General features: G+C 51.3%; 5 protein-coding genes across 5 annotated transcripts; 4 read left to right on the top strand and 1 right to left on the bottom strand.

The window, feature by feature from the left end:
* Positions 1 to 290: 290 nt before the first annotated feature.
* BJX68DRAFT_270807 (uncharacterized protein) lies at positions 291 to 1,094 on the top strand (the record flags this gene model as incomplete). The annotated part of the gene is made up of 1 exon (XM_071046775.1): positions 291 to 1,094. One exon carries the CDS (start codon positions 291 to 293, stop codon positions 1,092 to 1,094), a length of 804 nt encoding a protein of 267 aa, XP_070894900.1.
* A 2,002-nt stretch (positions 1,095 to 3,096) lies between these two features.
* Positions 3,097 to 6,608, top strand: BJX68DRAFT_244946 (ankyrin repeat-containing domain protein). Its single transcript, XM_071041412.1, has 3 exons — positions 3,097 to 3,430; positions 3,481 to 4,628; positions 4,702 to 6,608. The coding sequence occupies exons 1-3, from the start codon at positions 3,257 to 3,259 to the stop codon at positions 6,515 to 6,517; spliced, it is 3,138 nt and encodes a 1,045-aa protein (XP_070894901.1). The 5' UTR covers positions 3,097 to 3,256; the 3' UTR covers positions 6,518 to 6,608.
* A 776-nt stretch (positions 6,609 to 7,384) lies between these two features.
* BJX68DRAFT_244947 (5'-methylthioadenosine/S-adenosylhomocysteine nucleosidase family protein) lies at positions 7,385 to 9,954 on the top strand. The gene is made up of 2 exons (XM_071041413.1): positions 7,385 to 8,868; positions 8,921 to 9,954. The coding sequence occupies exons 1-2, from the start codon at positions 7,776 to 7,778 to the stop codon at positions 9,589 to 9,591; spliced, it is 1,764 nt and encodes a 587-aa protein (XP_070894902.1). The 5' UTR covers positions 7,385 to 7,775; the 3' UTR covers positions 9,592 to 9,954.
* Positions 9,955 to 12,020: 2,066 nt separating this feature from the next.
* On the top strand, positions 12,021 to 12,476 carry BJX68DRAFT_270810 (uncharacterized protein; the record flags this gene model as incomplete). The annotated part of the gene is made up of 1 exon (XM_071046776.1): positions 12,021 to 12,476. The coding sequence occupies one exon, from the start codon at positions 12,021 to 12,023 to the stop codon at positions 12,474 to 12,476; it is 456 nt and encodes a 151-aa protein (XP_070894903.1).
* An 823-nt stretch (positions 12,477 to 13,299) lies between these two features.
* On the bottom strand, positions 13,300 to 14,529 carry BJX68DRAFT_244948 (SDR family oxidoreductase). The gene has a single exon (XM_071041414.1). The coding sequence runs from the start codon at positions 14,494 to 14,496 to the stop codon at positions 13,537 to 13,539; it is 960 nt and encodes a 319-aa protein (XP_070894904.1). The 5' UTR covers positions 14,497 to 14,529; the 3' UTR covers positions 13,300 to 13,536.
* Between the last annotated feature and the right edge of the window lie 70 nt (positions 14,530 to 14,599).

Genomic DNA, 14,599 nt, shown 5'->3' on the forward strand with positions numbered 1-14,599 from the left:
CAGCCACGAACATGTTCCTTCGAGCTGTCAATTCATCTATTCTGCATGCCATGCGTCACTGCGCCACACTTCTCGACGTGGCCCGCTCGGCTAGGCAGCCTGGCCCCTCTCGAGAACCCCAGATGCCGCTCGCCAGTTTCTCTCTCGTTTCAGTTGACAGCTCTAGTGCCGTTTCAGAGGGCCAAATTCGTCAGTGCGCGGTGCACAGGCCAATCACTTGATTGGTTTGGTATACACCGAATTCCTTCGCATTCCTTCTTCCTTCCAACCATCACATGAGCCTCCACACCATGACGAACATCTTCACTCCTTCCCTCTCGTCGCCCACATTTTATAACAGCGTCCATGGTCAGGGAGACCCAAGGGTGACCAGAAACCGACTGATGGAACGAGACGACGACATGCGACCTCGCGCGACTACAATCCCCTTCCACAGCAAGACCCCCAGCAAACTCTCAACGGTAATCAACCGCTCCGGGACAACAACCCCAGACAGCACACTTCACGACGACTTCTCACGAGTCTACACAATCTTCCAATCCCTCAAACCAAACTACACCATCATCGACGATGAGGGCCTACCAGTCTACTACGTCAAAACGAACGGCCTGCGCCCCACCGCACCACACCTAACCATGCACCCGGGCAAAGACGCCAGCGGCCCGATTGTGGCATTCGTGAAATTCATCGCCTCTTCACGGACAGCGAAGATCGCTCGCGGTGACCCAGAGTACGCGCAGAATGCCATTTGGGAAGACCTCAAGCGGCTCGATCGGTGGTCCGGCGTCCGATACCGCTGGGAGATGGCCGTGCTGGACTATGATGGCGCCGTGCAGCGCAAGACGTTCGTCTGGAAGCGGACACGCTCGTTTAATGCCGATGGGCTACCGAGGGAGTCGAAGAACCTTTTCCGACGGAACTATAAGCTGGTCGATGGCGAAAGTGGGGAGCTACTCGCGGTGTTCTCGGCGGGTCTGGGACTTGGGAATTTTAAGCAACTAGGGAAGCTTCGGTTCGTGGATGATCGCTATGGCTCGGTGTTTCGTATGATGGTGTTTTTGTCGGCGCTTGTTGTCTGTGATTGGGAAGATTGAGGTGTGGTGAGTGCTTTGGTTGGAGGAGATACCCTGTTCGATTCCTATGATCTTCGAGGCCTGATCGATTATGTTATGATGAATGACTGTGATTCATTTACGAGTTATGACCGCTGAAATTGATTTGTAGTTCTGTCTGATGATAAGTTGCACACGGGGAAACTGAACCTGTATGATCCCCATCGATGGGGAAATGAGAGCCAAGTGGGTGTGGTCAGGATCACGGGTGGAAATGTCGTGCCAGTTGCATCGAACGCACTACCAGCCTATTGCCTAGATGGCAGAAAGAGCATTGAGTCCAGGTCGTACGGTGCTGTGCTCATACTTCTCAAGAGCCCATCATTACGGTGAGCTGGAGTGTTGGCTTCGATCGCTTAGCAGGCTCCGAAGTGAGACACAGACAACTCAACGGGGCTATGCGCCGATATCACGCTCTGTCGATATAGAACCAAAGATCCCTAGTCTCCTCTTTAGAAATGACCTCTTTTTCTCTTTGCCTATAAAGCTGGAATAGCTTAATATGTCTCGCCCGAATCTTCTTAAAGTCAAGTCGAGGATTCACCCAACCATTCATCACCAGTTTGCAACAGTTCCTGCATATGCCCTTTCAGCGCCTGCCAGTCGTATACCGGGAAAGTCCCAGGTTACGTTTTGCCGCGACCAAATTCGCCAAACACCAGACAGGTTCCGACGAACAAGCTCGATCGCCAAAACTCTGAAAGGGCCTCATTGTCCCATAGACTATAATGATACTATATCGGAACAAAGTAGAGCTTCGCCTTGCTCATATAGATCAAATCATACAGGAAGGGCCGTGAAGCATATTTGCCAACGACAGAGAAAGGACTGGCTGCCATAATCCCACGCTGCAGAATGCTTTTTGAGAAGTTTCCTCTCACCATACAAAGGGGAAGCTACGCCACCCATACTCAAGGGGCAGGCTGGAATATTAACAACTTTGAGAGGTGCTTGGTACTTCTCTACTATTTAGGGGAGATCTATCTGAGAAAGATACTCAGCGCTATATGTCACAAGGTGCGACGCCCAAGGCATCCATAGTAAGAGGTATTATGATTCTAAACACATTTTCATCTTCTCTTTCGGATAATCGTTTCTACTTACTATTTATTTGTGTTATAGCCGCGTCTATCCTTCAGCGCAAAAAAGAAAAAAAAAAAAGAACAAAGATTTATTGTAAGACTTAAAGGGTAAGGATCATAATAAGAAGCGTGAAGAAAAAGCACGTACTTAAAGAGAGGGAGCCGCGTAAAGTACTGTACAAAAACTTAGGTTCAGTACTGCCAGCTTTTGTATTAGGATAGTTTCGCTACTCTATAGCCCTAGTTTCTTGTGATCAGGTGTGTGCACGAAGCCCAAAGCAGAGGGATTCATAATAACACGAGTCTTTGAGTATAGTAGATAGTGCATGCATTAGAGCTCTAAACGAACAAATAAGATAAGGCCTTCATATCCCTGCCCACGCGTGCATGTGGCTGTGGCTGTGGCTGGCTGACCGGATTGAGGGGCAACCAGTGCCCCTCACCACGACATCCGCTTAATATTGCCCTTCTGGCTTGAAACATACCATCGTCCCCTCTTTTTTTTCTCTTGAGGATAATATCGATACTGCAGTGCGACGATCAGTCATGGCGGAACGTCGACGAGATAGATTCTTTCACAAGCTCGGCATCGGCAGTCCCAAGCGCGGCGAATCAAGACCAAAAAACACCAGCATATCAAAGCTGTCCCTGAACGAGGACACTGCAAGCAATCGGAATGTGGAAACTCCGGGCCAGCGCCAAACTGCCGACAACGACATTTTCCGGGACCGAGATGGAGATGATGCTCCAACCCCTTCGACTGCGAAACCTCCTCCGGAGCACCATGACAATTCCGACTGCACTGTTCCCCACCACGAGGGTGTAGACGCCAGCCTAAAACAGGAAGCTACCACCCCTCCTACGACCGACGACAAGGACGAGGCCAACGACAGGAACGAAACCTTATGGACGCAAGCGTTCAACAAAGTGCGCGATGGCTCGCCAGAGCTGGTCGAGCACTATCTCAAGCTTCTGACCGGAAGCGGCGACCAGCCAGATAGTGTTGCAGGTAGTGATCCGGCCCTGCAGGTGAGCGAGGTCGTCGAAAAGCAGAAAGCAATCATGGAGAAGAGGCAATGGAAACTTGTCTTTTGGCACCACGAGATCGTCGTCAGAGAAAAGGTCGATCGCATAGTGCAGGGCTTTCGCTTGTTCGAGGGGATCGGGTCGGCGATCGCGTCGCTGGATCCGGTTCACGCGGGGATTCCCTGGGCAGGGGTTTGCGCTCTGCTACAGGTAAGCCGATTTGAGATTGAAACCATGGCCAGCTAATAAAATGTGGTTAGCTCGTGACGAACGATTCCGATCAGCACGGCCGACTACTAGATGGTCTTGTTTTCATAACTGATCTGGTAAACTTCTACATCGAGGCCGAATCCTTCTATCTCTCCCAGGAGGTGCAGAGGAAGCCGTTTGTTGACCTATACACACTTATTCTGGAATTCCAGATGCTTGCTGCTGGGTATTTTGCCCAGAATACAGCAAAGAGAGTCGCCAGAAACGTCCTTTTGCTTGATAGCTGGCCCGAAAAGTTAACAGGCATCGAGAAAAAGGACATGGAATGCCGAAAGCGGATTGACCTTACCATGTCAAAGCAGATAATGAAGAAGCTAGACGCCCAATCTTCGAGACTAAACGAGGATGCCACCCACGCACAGACAATCCTGCAATGGATTTCGCGTGTATCAGTCAAAGACCAGCACGTCTTCGTCCGGGAATCCAAATTGGGCAGAGCATATTGGAACACTGGCCGCTGGCTTGTTGGTAGCCAGGAATGGAACGACTGGATCCACGGCACCTCGGGAATCTTCTACCTGGAGGGTGGCGTCGGGGTTGGGAAAAGCTGCCTGGTCTCCGCGGTGATTGAAGAGCACTTTCGAGCGACCCTAGGTCGACTTGCATTCTTTTACTGCTCAAAAAGCGTGGGCGGTTCGTTTGACGCAAAGACTATTCTGCGGAGCATTCTAGCCCAACTCAGCTACAGCCCCTCCGCCAGCGCAATTACTAGTTCGATTCGAAAACGGTACGATGAGCGGCTCAGCAATGTCAACGGAGGAGACCTGTCACTGCGAGACTGCGAAGACCATATCCTGGAGCTTACGAGCCAGAATCGGCCCACCACCATCATCATTGATGCTTTGGATGAATGTGCGGATAATGGCACCCTGCTTGGTAGTCTGAAGCGGATCTATTCTGAATCGTCGAATGTTCACCTCTTCTTCTCTAGCCGGCCCATGCATCTAAAGGTAATGGATTACTTGGAGGAGTTTTCCCCCACCACCATAACCGTCATCGATCAATCAAAGGACGAAATGCTGGCGTTCATTGAGAACGAAATTCGCTCGCCAAACAGACGCCTGAATAGCTGTATAAATCAGTTGCCAGAGCTGGAAAGCAAACTCCGGGATGCCCTCGTCCAACGAGCTGGTGCCATGTAAGCAACTACAATAAACCTTCTCCTCTTACACGGCCGGATTTGGCTTACCCGAGGAAATGATTCAATGTAGGTTCCGCTGGGCCGAGCTGCAGCTCGACTTATTTCTCAATGCCCAAAAGCCAATCCGCCACTGGAGAGATTTCGAAGCCAAGCTCAACAGGCTGGTATCCGATCTGTCCCTTCCGACGCTGACGCAGGCGTATGACGAGATATACCTGTCAAATGCTGAGCCTGGTAGCTTTGCCGAGACCTGTGCGATAAAAGCCCTGCGGTGTGTGCTTGGTGCCTTTCAGCCCTTGACGATCCACCAGCTAGTTGAAGCCGTTGCCGTCGAGCCAGACGGGGCAAGTGATGCCTCGATTGATGCCGCGTACATCATGGACGTTTGCGGCAATTTCGTGCTCGTAGATGAATCCGGCTCCGTGGTGCTGGCCCACCTATCGGTGCGTGAGTATTTGGAGCAGAGACGGAGCAGCGACAACGGAGATTTCCAGGTTTTCGCATCCGCAGAGACCCATCGCCAGCTGGCGGAATCCTGCTTGGCAACCGTCCTGCATACTGATTTCGCCAACTTGGATGCTTTCCCGGATCATGAACCCTGGTTGCATTACGCTATAGCGTTCTGGCCCGCACATTGCGAAAGAATCCCAGAGGCTAGGGAGGCGGGTGCTTTAAGAGACCTCCTGATGGCAATGATGGAGGTTGATGCACTAGGCGCTTGGGCCGAAGGTGGCCATAAAAGCTCTTACTGGTGGCAAGTTGACCGCTTGCGGGACATGCCCGTCAAGAACCCATCCCCCTATGTTGTCTGTGCGTGGGGGCTCGTCGAGTTCGCCAGCGACATGGTAAAAGTCACGGAACCGCTCGACAACTCATACAAGACGCCGCTGGAAGTCGCAAGCCTCCACGGCCAGTTGGCGGTCGTGCAATGGATATTGGAGAGCCAGCGGGGAGAGGCATATATCCCCCACAAGATCGTTACTCGGGCCCTTGTTGCCGCCTGCACCCAGGGCCACATCAGTGTAGCCAACCTTCTACTCGACGCCGGAGCTGATCCAACCCCTGCACTATTATGCAGGTTCGCTGAAGACTTTGACCATGTTGCGCAGCTCCTGATTGACCGGGGTGCCAACATCGACGCACGTCCATCTGGGTACAGTCTTGAATCCGGTACTGCGCTTGAAACAGCTTCAATGGATGGGCATGTTCGGATTGCTAGAGCCCTGCTAACAGCCGGGGCGGATCCCAACATCTCAGACAGCATTTCCGGCTGTGCACTGCAGCGAGCAAGCGCCGGAGGGCACATGGGCGTTGTTGAGTTACTTTTAGCTCATGGGGCAAACGTCGACTTGCACGACGGGCTGTTGCACTGTCCACTTCTCGCTGCTGCCGGCACTCGGAAGTACGATATAGTCCGATTCCTGCTAGCACACGGGGCAGACCCGAACCCGGGACCCGACGCCCCGGCAACTCCACTGGAGGAGGTCCTCCAATCAGCACCGGTTAGCATGGAAATGGTCCAGCTGCTAGTCAGGGCTGGTGCCAATGTAAATACCCATCACTATATGTTTGGCTCACCCCTCCGCACCGCGATCATCCAGGGCGAGGTGGAGGTTGCACGTTTTCTGTTAGATAACGGCGCACATGTTAATCCTATTGCTGCTGAGGATGAAAGTCCTCTTGTCACCGCAGCCTACTTTGGTGACTCTAATATGGTGCAGCTACTGTTGCAGAAGGGTGCTGATGTTGATCGGTGCGGGTCCAAGGCATGTCAGGAGGCGGATTCGAACGGGCATGCGCACATTTTGGAGTTATTAGTGAAGCACGGGGCGCAGATTTCTCGGCAACAGGATGATTGCAACTCTTTCACAGAGGTGGGGGAGTAGATGTGGATGGTCATGGCAACGCCCATTGAGAGGGGGAACTAGCATTTGAGGTTGGCGACATTAGTGGACCATAACAGATAAATGATACACAAAGGATGGTATCTACCTAACTCTCGACTGATATCAATGGTACGCTTGGTTTATTTCAGTAATTGGGAGATGAGGCTGCCTGCTTTGATTATTTGGCCCTGTTATTTAAACGCGGGCAAGCCGTTATAGGGACGATTCGATTGATAGTCTCACTCATGCAACCTATCAGGCCCCTGCGCAGCGTAGGCCAACTAATCCCAGCCTCGGTGATGCGCAAGTGCTCCTGCACCAGGAGCCTCGTGCCCGGCGCACCGGATAACAGAACAACGCCAGTGATGTGTATCACGACATCGGGCTCGCCGTGGATCCATCGCTCTCTTATACTCGCTTCGTGAGCTTGGTTAATGTTGAAGACAATTGCAGGTCCGCTGCTGCCGCGGCGCGCTTGCTGGTCCTCCACGCGAGGACAGTGGGTACTGCGACAGGAGTATTGGACCTCACTAGTAAGGATATCGGTATAAGTGATAGAACCCTGGCACAGAGCAAATTCAGTGTCTTCACCATACTCCAAGAGAGCCACTTCAGAGGCGGTGGTATACTGCGGAGCTACAACGTTAAGACATGGAATCCTCGCAATGGCCTCCTTCCCATTTTCCGCTGTCATCAAGAGCTCTAGCACCCCGGAGTGAAGAGGAACATAGGATGGAGAGCAGCAGCCGGCGTCGAGGCTGGGAGACAAACAGTAGCTTAGCTAAGCCGTTCTCATTGGTCCCCCAATCGGCAGCTGAGCTGGTCCCTACCTAATCCGCGGAACTTCTTCCTCCACCTCTTCCTGCACCTCAACCTACGCCGTGGGCAGTGTGGTGGCTAGCCACGATTTGACAGGCCACCAATCCCGAAGAAGACAAACAATTAGCACTGGGGCCAGAATCTAGCACTCTCTTTCGAGTCACATCGCTGCAGGTGGCAGTGTGATCCAGGGGACCCCCTCCATTCGGCCAGTCAATAATCCGCCCGCCCTCAGCCTCACCTTTGCACGATTCAGATCACAGCCTCGCGACGGTTGTAAAGTTTGGTTGTTTCACAGGAGCTCTGTTCATGCTAAACCTAACTGTTGATTTTTGGATGCGATATCACCAGGCATCGTACATCTTGCCCTGCTACTGGCAAGGTGGTATGACTTGCCCGCCGCGGATACCCTTGACCGATTATGAAGCTGTAACGCGGGATGGGCTCTGTTGAGAGGGAAGATGCCATGGGATCCGGACCTCAATACCGGACCTACGAAGACTACCATGTCGGGGTCATCTGTGCTCTGGCATTTGAGATGAGCGCTGTGCGGTACATGTTGGATCTCGAGCATGAGCGCCTACCAGGGAAAGACGGTGACCCGAATATATATATCGTCGGCGAGTTATCTGGGCATAATGTTGCGCTTACGTGTCTTCCTGGCAATCAAGGGAAAAGCGCCGCCGCGGCCGTCGCAACGAACATGTCGAGATCATTTCCCCATATCAAATATCGACTTCTAGTAGGAATCGGCGGGGGAGTCCCAAGTGAGGCGCATGATATCCGCCTGGGTGACGTTTTGGTCAGCATGCCAGATGGGCAGTATGGTGGGGTTGTCCAGTACGATCTTGGGGGCGATTTGGAGAATGGCTTCAGGGTCAAGGGGTTCCTACACCCTCCGCCAACAGTCTTGCGCAGTGCTGTCCAGATCATGCGGTCTGACCATTTGACGAGGTCGAATGTAATTCCAAAACACTTGTCAAACTTCTTCGAGAAACACCCCGGCCTTGAAATCTATAAACGACCTCTTCCAGAATCAGATCTCCTCTTTGAGTCGGATTATCCTCACGACTCTACCCAGCGTAGCTGCAATGGCTGCGACAAGAACAGAGTCATTATACGAAGACAGCGGGAATTCAAGCACCCCAAAATCCACTACGGTCTGATCGCATCCGGGGATAGGGTCATGAAGAGTGCTGCCAAAAAATCCGCACTTATCCAGGAGGTCGGCGATATTCTGTGCTTCGAGATGGAAGCTGCAGGCTTACTTGCCGAGCTTCCATGCATTGTAATTCGCGGCATTTCCGATTACGCGGACTCTCATAAGAATGATCAGTGGCAGCATTATGCTGCTGCGGCTGCAGCAGCCTGTGCCAAGGAGCTCCTTTCATCCCTCGATGTCGGGGTCGTTTCGTCCTCATACATAGGAAATGCTCTGTTCTCGGATCCAAATCATCAAATACCGTTTCGTGCTATTGGGCAGGGGAGAATTGTCCCTAGGGGCCCACTCGGTGGCTCCAGATGGGCGTTTGGTATGGAAGACGTACAATGGTCCACACGTATACTTGCTGACAAGTCATCCAGGACATTCCCATGAATGGGGCGGGCAAAACTTGTATCCCGAAGATCTCAAACGCATAGCGAATCAGATAGATCGGCCATATGTGCCGTCTGACTTCGAGATTGCGATGAGAACAGCACCGGACCCACCGGAGCGTGTGCCGGCGCTTCGAGAACAGAAATCTCGCATTTCCCAACCGACCTTTCTGGATCGACCATCGGACTGTGACCAGCTTGATCAGGAGAGATATGATGGGGCTGGGGCTATACCTCGACGCTCCCGTTTAGGGGCGCGGAACCGTAACGGAAAGCGCAACGTTCGTCGGCTTTCTCCCGAACCTGAAGGGATATTGGAAGAGACCCCTAGCTACTCCAGGACGTTCACAGGTATATCCGACAGAAGAGAACGGTCATACACTATTTACCCGAAAGAATGGATTTTGCGGCTTGGGATAAGATTAGGGGCACGGCTAGTCATCTCTCACTCGTTATCCGGCTGCAAATGGAGGCTGGAGCTGATTCGGGTGGATCCTGGTGACTTGTTCTCGATGACGCTTGACGAACCCAGTCGGACATTGGTGGTGCTGGACCATCGTGGCGTGCGTATCCACTCCAAGACGGCTGTCGCATTACTGGTATCCCTTTGTTCCATGGTCATGCTACTGTGTTATTGCTGGATTTATAAACACAAGTAGCAATGATGCAAGGTTTGATGCGAATCCATCATCCAGGATGGAAGTCCCGTTCAGTGCCATATACTAGCCAGGTTCTTCCTCCAGTGGTCTCACATAATTGGTACAAACATATCCAGATATGGCGATATACAAGGAGTAATGTCGGATTAAAGTAGCCTGTTGGTGCTACGCTGGAATTAGTATTACCCAGAACTGGCCCGCGTCCAGAGGAATCTTTACACTGTCCCAATCCTAGGCAGTCAAACGTGGCAAGGTTCTGCCACATCCAGACCTTATTATAATCAGTTGGTCTCGTCTCCTAGGGCCGTGATTTGCAAGTCTGGTACTCATAATATCAAGAAAGTCTCTTTTACCAAGTTCCGCACTAACATTTTGCTGCGTGCCAGCACTAGCACCAGCACTCACCCACATCTTGCTGCTATATTCCAAGGACACCGAGTATCCGCTCGACCTGCAATTATATGGAGGCAGTGTCAGTGTACGTTTAGAAAGGCTCACTTTGCGGTGACGACAAGAATCACAAGCAGTCCGGTGCTGGCCTTTGTTGCCCCGAGAACCATCCATAGCGCGTTAAAGACAGGTTGGACAGGCCTGTGAGTGAAAGGTGGAAGACAAGGGCTGGTGGAGGCATGGTATAGACCCGGCCAGCCAAGGACACATTAAGATTATTAGAGGATAGCGGGAAATCAAGAGAGAAGGGAGGGGGGCTGACTAGAAAAGTCTATCCAACAATTAGCTATGCTTCAGGGTGACTCAGCCTCTATAATGTACATAACCTTGCGTAAAACTCACTTGGTCTTGGGACAATTATATGGTAGAATAGTAGAGTATCTAACAGTGTAATTATCTCAACTGCTAGCTGTTTAAGCATTTGTACTGTAGCCTAAGCTATATGCTGCTATCTTCATCCTATTCCTCCTTTATAAACTTCTACTAAGATAGCAAGATTTTATAATACTTACTAATTAAAGGGAGAGTATTATAAATGTTTAACCTAGAAGGTATAAAGCCTTCTAGTATTCTAGGCTTATAGGTTCTATACTTTTATATCTATTATAGCCTAGTTCTATCGAGCTTGTCGATCTTGGCGATAGGCGAACATATTGATAGAAGAGATGAAACATGGTTACAGAGAGCATGGAGATCAAATTTCGCGTATCACTTGACTTTGTGTACTTCATTGATGAGGAAGCGCCCATTTGTGTATTTAAAGAGTTCCTTAGCTTGAATGGGTCGACCTGGTGCAGGGATCGCGGTTAGACAGGCCTCGACTGGAGCTCTGGAAGACTCACCATGACATGTGATGGAGATGCTTGGCGGAATTAATTTACTGGGAGTGGTGATCCTCCGCACTCGACTTGATAGCGTAAGCATTGCTATTCGATTACCTTCAAATCGTCTGTCAGCATGAGAGTTGGATGGGTTCGCGTCAGGCCACGAGTGAGAAGCCGGGACTACCTGTTGATGGATACTCCTTCGCAGATCTTTGTTAGTGATTCAAATACAGCCCTGCTAACGAGCCACGCCTACCGCATTGTATATAGACGGGGTTGTCTCCCGGCGCTCTCTACAAAGACCTGTTCGGGAGAAGACGTTACCAACTTTAAGAAGCACGACGGACTTGTTTCTAGTCGAGTAAGACGCGCAGAAAGCATAGAAAGGACTGATCTGACCGCTCTGTGATGATGCAGCCTGCACCTTGGCAGAGGCTACTATTGAAGGGTCGCCGCGCTACCGCCGATGGCTGCATGGATCTGCAGATCGGCGCGTTGGAGGAAATCAAACTCCAGAGCACGGTGGATCGCTCGTCGCCCTGTTGGATTTTAAGAATATTACAGCAAGCCAACACCTTGGTTTGCACGGCCGTGGCATTGCATGGATCCCAGGTGTAGGATTTGAGTTGCTTACAACCCTGTGTCCATACAATGTGTCCACTAGAATATAGAAACGCGAGGGCCTTGATCTATATATTCAATCAGGACCTCGTGTGCAAATAGTAACACTTTGAACCTGCTGATGGTTCGTCATTTGACGAACAAATATAGGTTTAGCCAATGATAAAGTCCACAGTCCGGTCGGGGTACCAAGTAACTCACTAGCGGTGGACGATCTGATCCCTGCTTATTCCTGGTATGGTGTTGCCGAGACCTTTCCTGGCAGCGTACTTTCCCTCCAGGCTCCAGGACACCCCAGGGGGAGTACCAACAAGTGCCTTATAAAAGGTTCAAACCCAGCGAAGAAAAAAAAAGCCCCAACCCTCCATTTGAAGCTTACCAAAACTCCGTTTACTTCCAGCTTTTGGCTCTTGTCCAGAGACAAGCATTCTTTCATACCAAGACTCTGTTGGGCTTCCCGACTAGTGACTTTTATTCAGAGAAAAGCAATTCTTCATCACATATCCTTGACAAGCCCTCTTCACGAAATCCAAAATGCAGTTCAAGACCGCCACACATATCATTACTGCCCTCGCCAGCCTGGCCAGCTTGACCAGCCTTGCCTCTGCACAAAACCAACAAAGACATATGAATATCACGACCGACGCAGCAGGGACCCACTACGTCGGATTTCGGCCACGTGGCGGTGCCCTTGAAGTCCACGACTATGTTGATACATGGACCCTTGCTGTTACGTCGGAAGCTTCTCCCATCCGGGGTGTCCTCACTGACGCCAACGGATACGGAGTTGTGTGCCCCCTGGAGCGCGAACAAGTCTGCTACTCCACCCGTGACGAGGGTCGAATGTTTGTCTTCGAACCAAGTACTTCAACCCCCGGCGCCTACGCTATCAGAGAGTGGACATCCATACGGTATTGGATCGTTGAGGACAATGATATTTATCCGGCTGGAACGGCAGATAGCCAGGCGTTCTATTTGCACCTGGATTAAACATGGGGATCTTGGGTAGATTGTCAGGGGTGGGAGCTGTGGGGGGAGATCGTTCGCTTTTCGTTGCTTTGAGCATTGCAACCAAACTTGGTTTCTGGCCCACTGGATTTGTGTGTTTGACGAATCGTGGTTTGTCATGTCTTAGGTTCGCATCTAGGAGTGTGCTTAGCCAAGGAACCCCGGAGGCTAGGCAAACCAACGCGAACGTGCAGACGTTTGCTCGCCATCTCTGATGTATTGTATATCAGGGTCCCATAATGCAAACAAGCCTCCTCAGAGCATCCAAAGGAGAGCCTTGTCTTACCCAGTCTAACTACCTCACTAGCACCTCTGCCAACTCGAGTAGGGCAAATGCGGCGACACGCAGTGCAGTCCAGGATCAAAAGATTTGCTAGAGCAGCAAAGGTGGCGTCGGGGGCGTATGCTGTGATAGCCTGCCCTACACTATTAAGATGGATTCATGGAGCCAGATAACGAAAAATGCTGCGCCTGCCTTGTTGCTGGCATCCGGGAAACGCACAGTGTAATAGAAAGTGAGAAAATTGAGATCAGCTCAGGTATGGGAATTTAGAAACGATTACACCCGTGACAAAGGCCTTCCACGAATATATGCGACTCTTCTTCTCATGGACATCGTAGATATTTCGCCGCTTAATGAAGAGCGGTTGGAGCTGGACAAGGACCCCTGGAGCAACGAAGATATTCCCAAAATGCAAAAAGACGCAACTTCAAGTCATTCACGCTGAATCCAATCGTCGAGAAGGAGAATCCAGTATCAAGACTATGATACGGTAGCATGGGAAAATATCTGGCTATGCAATAGGGTAACTGCTAGCTCTAATTCCATTCGTGGTGCCTTCTGAGCTACATGACACCATCTTTATCCCATTCATTCTTCGTCGCCTTCTGTTAAGACAGCAAACTGTCGCGATATTTACCAAATGAAGGGGAAGCGTTACAAGTCCTAGGCCTAGAGGGTGTAAAGCCTTCTAATACAAGCCAGAAGCTAGAAATGGACAGACGGTTGGGCCTGACCCAAAAGCCAACGTCTATTCAATGCTCACTCCTCCAACAACTCCCTTAACACCTCCGCAGGCGTCCTCTTCGGAGCCGCAATCTCCAAAACCTCCTTGCTCGTCGTTGCCGCATTACACTTCCCCTCCCACAGGGTCTCCGGCGCATACCTTATTGACCCAATAACAGTCCTCGACTGTCCCGGACCGCCAAAGCCACTGTCCAGGAGTGCATCAACGAAACTCATGTCCTGATACTTTACATCCTCCACCTTGGTGCCGATGTACTGCTCCACCAGGCGCACAAGGTGTTCGCCAGTGATGTCCTCCGGCCCATTCAGGACGTACTTGGCCCCGTTGTGAGCACTTAAATCACGCTCGGCGAGGAGGTGAGCCGCAAAAACGCCGACTTCATCTGGATGGATGGGCGCAACGGGCGCGTCTTTGGCTGCCATCAACCTGAGCGGCGTTTCCTGTTTGCCCGTCTCTCTGTACTGCTTGACGTAATTGGCGACGCCAGCGAGATAATGGTTAAGAAACACGTTTGGCTGGAGCGAGGTCCATTTCAGTGCACGAAAATCGGCGGATCCAAGGAGTGCCTCGACAGCCCAGTGCTGACGCGGATAGTAGGCGTCGGAATTAGGGCGGACGTTGGGCGCTGTGGTGGAGATGCGGACAACATACTCGACACCAGCCTTTAGGGCGGCGACGTGGAAGGCCGATTCTTCGGCGAATTGGTTTGGTGCGTTGTGGGGAGCGATAAAAGCACGAACGACTTGGTGTTCGCGGAGCCAGTCGGAGGTGATGTCGGTCCAATTGCATTCGATGACCTCGACACCGGGGACTTTGGCAAGGTCTTGAGCTGCGGAGCTGGAAAGTGACCTGGTCACGGCGAGCACTCGGTGGTTGGAGAAGGTTTCGTTTGATTTGAGGAGGGCAGGGAGGGTTTTGGTCACGGCTTGGCCGGTGTTGCCTGTCGCGCCGACAATGAGGAAGGTTGGAGCCATGGTTTGTAGAGGATGAGGTTGCGAGGAATGAAGTTGATGGATGCAAGAACAATATGCTATGACTAGAAAGTAGTTTCCATACCTATATATATCTATACAGCAG

The sequence above is a fragment of the Aspergillus pseudodeflectus genome (assembly GCF_044049435.1).
Source record: "Aspergillus pseudodeflectus strain CBS 756.74 chromosome Unknown BJX68scaffold_53, whole genome shotgun sequence".
Taxonomy (NCBI): Eukaryota; Fungi; Ascomycota; class Eurotiomycetes; order Eurotiales; family Aspergillaceae; genus Aspergillus; species Aspergillus pseudodeflectus.